The sequence below is a fragment of the Crotalus tigris genome, unplaced genomic scaffold (genome assembly GCF_016545835.1).
Source record: "Crotalus tigris isolate CLP2741 ecotype Arizona unplaced genomic scaffold, ASM1654583v1 scf7180000024277.1505481, whole genome shotgun sequence".
Lineage (NCBI taxonomy): Eukaryota > Metazoa > Chordata > Lepidosauria > Squamata > Viperidae > Crotalus > Crotalus tigris.
In genome coordinates, this window is record NW_024100449.1 from 1,012,206 (window position 1) to 1,021,284 (window position 9,079).

Sequence of the window (9,079 nt, forward strand, 5' to 3'; positions counted from 1 at the left end):
TTATCCACTGTTTGGAGAGAATTAACTCAGCAGGAGTTTAATCTTCCTTAATAACCTCCAGAAACACTCAGTGGACCAAGGCATTTTCAGAGAGGAGATGAAAGTGTTAAGATGGCACCTGAAAAGAGAGTGGGGCTTCACTCGCATCATCACAATTGCCATTTTGATTTTTTGACACCTGCCCCCAACTAAAGATGCTCCTCCAGTGAATGATAGGAAGGTAATATACTGTTGTTAGGCATCTTTGGCTGGCATCTTCAGAAGCAAGGTGATCTGCTATACAGACCAAAGGCAGCTGAGCAGGATTGACTGGGGTCCTGCCTTTATAGCCACATGTCCTGACTTCCCAATCAAGTGTTATAGTCCATATGCAGGATGATACCTGTAAAAGACAGGCTAGACTGTAGAGATAGGGAAAAGAAGTGGAGAGGTCAGGATCAGTTATCTTTAAGAGACCAACTATAAGCTTGTTGTTAAAAGGCGATAACTCAGCAGCAGAGCATTAAACTGAATAAATTAATGACCTAAATTCTGAAATTTACCCACTTTGTTGTGGAGAGATCACAATAGAATAGCACTTGTATATTTTCATGATTCTCTAATTCCCTTTTAAAATAAACTATTGTAACCTGTGGCTAGTGGACAAAACTACACTAGTGCCACTTTCAAAAATTTCTTACCAATCATGAATCAGAATATAAACTAAGCTGAGACACCTATCTGAGAGCACATGTAATGACAGAACACACAGAAGATCTTGGGCCTATTTTGTGCACAGATGACTTCAATGAGTGTCCCTCAATGGCAGGATTTGAAATAAGAGTGGAAAAAGTTCACAATTCACTTTTTTTTCTGGACAACTTTAATTCATGAAATTAGAAATCATAGTCACTTAGGCCATTATCTAACAAAATGAAATTCAATGTAGAGAAAAGCAAGGTTTTACATTTAGGCAAGGAAAATCAAATGTACAGGTGCAGATTAGGTGAAACCTGGCTCAAAAGCAGTAATTGTGAGAGGGATCTTGGAGTCTAGTGGACAATCACTTAAATATGAACCAGCAGTGTGCAGCAGCATCCAAAAAAGCCATCAGAAACAGAGGGATAGAAAATCACGTGAAGTATTAGTACTGCTTTATAAAACCTTAGTAAGACCACCCTTAGAATACTGCATTCAAGAATACTGCATTCAGTTTTGGTCAACTTATCAGTGACTCTGGAAAGAGTGCTGATAAGTTGTGTTAAGTCTAGTGAAAACAAAGATTGGGGGGTGACATCATAGCAGTGTTCCATATTTGAGGGGTTGCCACAAATATAAGGGGGTCAACCTATTTTCCAAAGCACCAGAAGGCAAAAGAAGAAACAATGGATGGAAACTAATCAAAAAGAGAAGCAACCTACAACTAAGAAGAAATTTCCTAATCAATGGAACGAGTTGCCTTCAGAGGTTGTGGATGCTCCATCAATGGAGGCTTTTATGGACAGCCACGTGGGGAATGGTATAGGGTCTCCTGCCTGAGCAGGGGGATTGTGCTAGAAGACCTCCAAGGTCCCGTCCAACTCTGTTATTCTTTTATTCATTACCTGCTTACAGAGAGGCTATTAGCAATTTAAGAATTAAGTCCTTTTATTGATAGGCAATGAGATCCATCATCATAAACCATAACTGCATGTAAATTATAGTTGCTGTTTCTGTAGGTGATAAAATTATGCAAATGGTAGTCAGTATTTATTACAGGTGGGATCATGTTTATGCTTATTTGTCTCTCTTTCTTTCTCTTTCTCTCTCTCTCTCTCTCTCTCTTCCTCTTCTAGATCTTTTTCGCTAACCTGACTCACATTATAATCATGTTTCACACCTGCCCCTCAAGAGGATGATGTAAGCAACTGCGTCCTTTCTCCTGTGTCTCCAGTTTAACTCTGTGGATTTGTGTGTGTTCTCCCGGCAGGTGTATCCTCTGTGGCCTCCCTGATGTCCCTGGCTTGGGTGCTAGCCTCCTATCACAAGCTTCTCCGGGACTCTAGGGATGATAAGAAGAGCATGAGTTATAGAGGAGCCCTTATCCATCTCTTCTGGCGTCTCTTCACCATCTCATCCAGAGTTATCTCTTTTGCCCTCTTTGCTTCCATCTTCCAGCTCTATTTTGGGATCTTTGTCGTGGTCCACTGGTGCGCCATGGCCTTCTGGATCATCCATGGTGGGACAGATTTCTGCATGTCTAAATGGGAAGAGATTCTCTTCAACATGGTGGTAGGGATTGTGTACATTTTTTGCTGGTTTAATGTCAAGGAAGGGCGGACCCGATACCGAATGTTTGCCTATTACACCATAGTCTTGACAGAGAATGCTGCCTTGACGCTCCTTTGGTATTGTTACAGAGATCCCGACACTACTGACTCATATGCTGTGCCAGCGCTTTGTTGTGTCTTTCTTAGCTTTGCTGCTGGGATAGCACTGATGCTCTTATATTACGGCATCCTGCATCCCATGGGGCCGAGAGCTAAGATTTTTGCCAGCTCCTGTTGCGCCGAGCTGCTCTGGGGCATTCCTTTGCCCCCTGACATTGAACCCATGGCTCCTCAAACCCCTGGGTATAGGGTGGCCCAGGCTACGCCTCCCAGAGCGGCCACGGAGCAACAGGAGGAACTCACAGCTGACACATGCTTACCAGTTTTCCAAGTGAGAGCTATGGTGCCATCAACTCCGTCTGGGAGACCATTCCACCCAGAAGGCCCTCTCATTAAGATAGACATCCCAAGAAAGAGATACCCAGCTTGGGATGCTCATTTTGTAGACCGAAGGTTGAGAAGGACTATAAACATTCTCCAGTATGTCACCCCCACCGCTGTAGGCATTAGGTATAGAGATGGACCTCTCTTGTATGAATTGCTACAGTATGAATCTTCACTTTAAAAGCTCCTTTAAATGCAAATGCCCCTACACACACACACACACACACACACAAAACACACACAAACAGATACACAGAGACATGCACACTATTGCAAATAAACACCCACCTATTAAAAGAGGGATTTCATGGGTGGGGGGGGAGACGTGGGTTAACTGTTTATGGTCAAGACAGTTCTGAAATAACCTTCCAATAAGTTTTCTTTCTGGTTGCTGTATGTATTTAAAGGAAAGAGAGATCCTCTATGTTTTATAAGTAAAAACGAAATGGAAAGGTTTTCTTTTGTTTTTTACACACAGGAGAAAACAAGAACAACAACACAAACCAACCAGTATTGCAAACTTCCACGATTCAGAGGTTGGAGAAAAATTAATTACTTCACCTCTGAGTTTTATATCTTACACCAAGTGTAGGACATTAATATAGGGATTGGTGCTGATTGAAAATAATAATACTAATAATAAAAAATAAAACAAACAAACAAAAAACCTACAACTGCCTTATGCCCTTAGGTGCTGAGTTTCATTATGTACTGTCATCTTCCTCATGCAAAATGTTTGATTATTTTAATGACATATAAATAAATAGCTAGATATAGTGACACACACACACATAGCTGTGTGTATGTGTTTATACATAATAAGAAATTGTACAAAAGAATCAGGTAAAAAGGAAATGCCATTGGTTTAGTTAGATTGGCACAATACAGGTGAAAATGATTACCCTTCCACCCCCTAGTGAAGGAAATGCCAAACTAAGTTTGAAGAGGGTTCATGGCTGTGTTTTGACTGGCGTAAAAGTTACTTTAATTTGATATATTTAAGTTCCACTTCCTCATGCCACTTTGAATGAGACTGTGCATTAACTACATCCCTGCTACAGAAAAAAGGGGGTGATTCTTTATGATTCACTATATTAAGCTTGAATCTCAGGGTATAATCCTCTTTCCCCCCCCAAAAAGCAATGAAAACCCAGATTTTGACTTGCATCTGTTGTACAATGACCCAACAATTAGCATGGTTCAGAAGCACAAAAATATCCCTTCTGGCATAGAGTCTGCCCAGTTCATTGAAATGGGAGATGTTTTAAAAAGTTCATGCGCAAAGCTGCTTATTTACATTGAATTGAATAGGGAAAGCATTATATCCATTTACCTATCTTCTTATCTGAAAAAGTTGAACCAAGGTGCAAGTCTCCAAAATCAAGTTATTTCATTGGTTTTTAATGCAATTGTCATTGGTATCTTTAAACTTTAAAGCATAACTGGTCTATTTGATTTCTTGGAACACCTTTTAGATTACCTTTAATTTTAAATTGTACCAAAAACAAGCATGAGAGAAAAGAAGTAGTATTTGAAGGAATTTATAAAGTATTTAAAAATTCCATAACAATTTCTCTCCTCCCCTCTCCCAATCATTTTCAGTCTTAATAAAACTCAGCATAGTAGCAAAAAGAAAGTCCATTTAAAGGAACATGCTTTGATTGGAAATTGGGCTTCTGACTACAGGCATCATTTTAAGGCTACAAAGATGGATATATGAATTGAATTTGCAATGATGCAGCTTGTTTTTGTGTGAGCCTTAAAGTGATCTTATGGCATTCTCTGGTTTGTTTATGTTTTTCTATTTTCTAAGGAAAAGAGGAAAACAAAAAAAATGAAAATGGAGGATTGAATCTCTGTATGGAAATAACTCATTACTGATGTGTTTCTGGTGAAAATTTGGTGCTTAATATTTCTATTGTTTCTATAGTTGTCATGATTTAGCCAAGAATCATTTGACTCTAATACCATTTCTGGGGAACTACAAACACAGACTTGTTCTGATGGTGTCCTCCACTGAATGTATGTAGAAAAGAAACCACCATCCAAACAACAAGAGGACAGATTAGTATAGAATTTCAACCTCAACGTTTCAGATACCTGCTCACAGGAAAACTCTACAGCTAGACTCTGCATAAACCATTTGATGTCCGAAGGTTAACATTTTGCTTATTTTCTTCTTTGGCTCTCAGCTGGAATAGCAGACTGTGTACAATATTTCCATTCATGAATTGCTTTGTTAAAATTATTTTTCTCTTGTCTAGGGCATCTAAGATTTCAGGCTCTTGTCACCAATACAGAGGGACAAAAAGGGAACAAGTGAACCATCCGAGACCAATGCCAGTTTTGGGGTATGGGTGAAAATGTAAAAAACCGGCATAGTGATCCAAACCAAATAGATATCTTCAGAATAGAAATCCAACAAGGGAGAATGGGTGGAAACTAAACTGGTGGAAGCATTTGAAAAAGTCATACTAATTGTATATTTTAAGCTGAAAGTTCTTTTCACCTGAATATACCTGACAGTAACAGATTTTTCAGTGATGCAGGCATTGTTATCATTATTATTACCAATATGCTTCAGAAAAGGGTTGAGGATTTATTAGGGTAAACTCCAAATGCACAAAAGTCTTATTATTTTTAAAAAACCAAATGTTTACTAGTCTCAGGGCAATTAATAATTCTTTTAGATTTAGCAACTCTGGGCTTCTTACTGAAATTTGTCGTATGGCTATCTTTTTATCCACTGTCATATTTTTTATTTTTTCTTATTTACTGAGGATAGTCTTATTTCAAGCATCCTATTTTTAATAAAGCACTGTATTCATTTTTTATTGGAGGGCAGATACTAAAATTGAAATTCTATGCCCCTACCCAGAACCCTGGCTGTTTAAATATACGTAACAGATACCTTCTTGTATTTATTTATTTAAGAAAATTTGTATGGCTGCCTACCCACTCACTCTCAGTGACTGAAAAATTAGAGAAAATATTTTTGCACAGGCAAAAAATGCAAAAAAATTACAAAATGTTTGGGTCAACATAATAACACTATCACTATTAGCAACCCTAATTTAATAATGAACAGGGTTTCCCTTTCTGACTTTTCCCCCATAGAAATGAAAACTGGTAGACTCACACAGCATTTCACCTGTAAAATTAAAAATGAAGGTTTTTGGTAGAAGTACTCATTATGTGTAAAGAATTCTACAAATGATTTGTCTGTAACAAAATGCTGCCACTGTTCTATTTTTAAATTTCCCCTCCATTACCTCTGAATCCAAATAATAAATAGCAAATAAGACTGACAAAATTTGCCATGCAGCAAGTTTATTTTAATAAACCTGATTATTAAGGCATTTTCTTTTTAGGATATAGTATTGAAGAGAAATTAAAGGAATAGAGAAGAAAATGCAAATATGTCTGAAATATGCAGCACTGCTTCAGTTCTCAAATAGAGTAGTATAAAATATGTGTTTAAATCAAACAGTCCCAATGTAATATCCTTTACTTCATGCCATCAACCATAATAGTACATTCTTCTACATAAAGATGAATCACTCTATTGATTGATTAATTTATCATAATAAAAGTAGTCCAGCCTTTTCATAGTCATTATGGGACTGTGCTTTGTTAGACTTCGAATTAGATAGCAACTACTATCTGAAACCAGCTAAACATTAAAAAAATGAAAACAAATTCAATGAACAGAAAAATCTTCATATCATGGATATCACTTCATATCAGTTTTCTACTACTACAAGTAATGCATCATATTAACAAAGGTCTCCTTGTCATGACAGTTATTGATCTAGAAGGCTTCAGATAATTCTCTCTATATATTTTTCTCCTTTTTACACATTCTTTAATTCTCATCCCCCATCCCAAGACAAATACTTCCAAACTGAAAATAGTATAGGAGAGTAAGTCACTGATTTGGTTATTTTCTGGCTGCAGGGAGAAAAGCATTCAGCATGGGATATCATCTTTATTTGGCGCTACAGAGGCCCCAAGACTTTCTTGCCAAAATACAAAGGATGGAGGGCTCTCTCCAGTATTCAGTTTCAAAATGAGCCTGTGATCCAAAGAAAAAATAGTACTAAATAAAACAAACCCTCAGAAGAAGTAGTAACATTACCTTCCAATAAATGGCTGTTTTGTGATTAGCTAGGCCCACCTTGGCAGCCATTTTAGGATTAAGCATGATAGTCCTTGTAGCAGCTTGTTTGTCAGAATAGCCATAATTTTTCACAATGGGTCACCTATTCCAAGGAATTGTTTACTATGGGAAAACAATTCCTTTAGTTTCTCAGCAATAAATATTATTCCCACTCTCCCTTGAAACTGCAGGGCAAAATATCTCATTTATTGTTCCCATGATATTGTTTGAATTGGATATAGTCAGATAGGATTAATGTCAGATTAAGACTAGGAAGACTCAGGATCAAATGCTTATATTCTTATGAAACTGACTGAATGACATTATAATAGTTATCTTCTCTTGGCCTAACATATTAAAAACAGTTTTAAAGATCATATAGTGTGTGTGGGGGGGGGGTGTAGAAAAATGGATACCTGGCTCTGAGATCCTTGAAGAATCTTGGAATATAAATGTAATAAATTATCCATCCAGGAACACAGCACTCTTCTGCAACTAATTAAAGCAGTCATAATTTTATTCAGGCTTCTATATGGAAGCTTATAAAAAAGAAGTGATTGCTATAACGAAGAGCAAAGAGCTTCCATCCTTCTGCTTGTATCAAATCCAAAACGCTTCTTCCATTTCAAAGCTTGTTTGGCCCACATATATCTCTGTTAACTTTTAGTTCTATGTGTAATTGAAAGGTAAGATATACACTTAATAAATCAATAATGAATTCCAATTATGACATTTCATCATTCTGGAAACTCACCAAAGTCTGAGTTAAAACTTTAAAGTGTGCTTCAGTTGTATGCAGGATAAAATACCAGAAATAGATCTTTACTAAATCCCTTAAATGATCATGTGTCACTAGTTCTTAGTCCACCTCACAAGATTATTGTTAAGAAAAGGAAGCTTGCTCTTGAAAAAAATATATAGAAATTAGTGCTATCCTTTATGTTCCCTTTTTGGTTTCTTTTGTTTGTTATTTTTATGGTTGGTTAGTTGATTTGGTTTTGTTTGTTTCTTTATGGTCTGTTGAATTTTACATTTTTTTTTTTTTTTTTTTTTTTTTTTTATTGAAAATTTTTACATTTTACAAAAACAAATCCCCTTCCCATACCCCCCCCTACCTCACCCCCCCCCTTCCCAAGCTCCCAAACCCTCCCCTGGACTTCCCAGAGCTGAGTACAGGCTTAATTAAAAAAAAAAAAAAACTTAAAACACTTTTAAAACCTAAACAAATTTAAATACAATCATCATTCTATATAAGCTCCCTCCAAAAACACAAATTTAAACATTACTTTCTTTGAATATCTATATCTATAATATAAAATCTAATTTCTCCCTCTTTCTTTATCCTAAAACGAAAAAATAAACATACAAATCTTTGTTATACCATTAAAGCTAAATACTCTTAAAGAACTTAAAGTAAGTACATATTTCCTTCAATCTTCATAATCTTCTCTCCTATCCAAAAAGAAAAAAAAAAAAAAAACAAAAACTTAAAAAACCTATAAGTCCTAAACAAATCTAAGCACATTTAATTAAACAAATTATTTTGTCTTAAAAATATTAATAATAATATTTAAAAACTAAAAACACTTTTAAATCCTAAACAAATCTAAATACAATCATCACTCTATATAAACTCCCTCCAAAACCACAAATTTTTAAAATTTAAAACATTAGAATCCACTCACTAAAATAAGCAAATTATAATCCCTTCAAAACACAAATTTAAACAATATTATCATTAAAGGTTCAAAACTTAAAACAACAAAGTTAATAAACACATTAAACATTTCAATCTTCACCAATAACTAATTCCATCCATAAAAAACTACATCCTTATCAATCTCAATTATATTAGTATTATTAATTATTCACATTCCAGTTTTTTCCATTCTCCATTCTTCCATTCTTCCATTTCCCTTCTCCATTCTTGTATCAAACTCGTAAGAAATGCTGCAAGTTCTGCCTTAGGAGACTGCTCCAAAATTCCTGAATCTCCCATCGACTCCGAAGCCAATAAGGGTTCCTTAAATTCCTCCTTGTATTGATCTTTACAATTGTAAGTTGTACAAGTTATCCTCTGCCCATTCCTCTCTTGTTGATGCCCCTCAGACTGAGATTTCCCAGTTTCCATTTCAGGCAACAATTCCACCCTTAAAGATTGCTCCAAAGACTTTGTAGGTCTAACATC

General features: G+C 36.1%; 1 protein-coding gene across 1 annotated transcript in view; it reads left to right on the forward strand.

Moving 5' to 3' along the window:
* The window catches only part of XKR6 (XK related 6), a 168,388-nt gene extending 160,483 nt beyond the window's left edge, over window positions 1-7,905 (forward strand). Inside the window, exon 3 of the mRNA XM_039323535.1 lies at window positions 1,949-7,905. Coding sequence (XP_039179469.1) covers window positions 1,949-2,913 — 965 coding nt within the window. The 3' untranslated portion in view covers window positions 2,914-7,905. The remainder of the gene's footprint in view (window positions 1-1,948) is intronic.
* The last annotated feature ends 1,174 nt before the right edge of the window (window positions 7,906-9,079 follow it).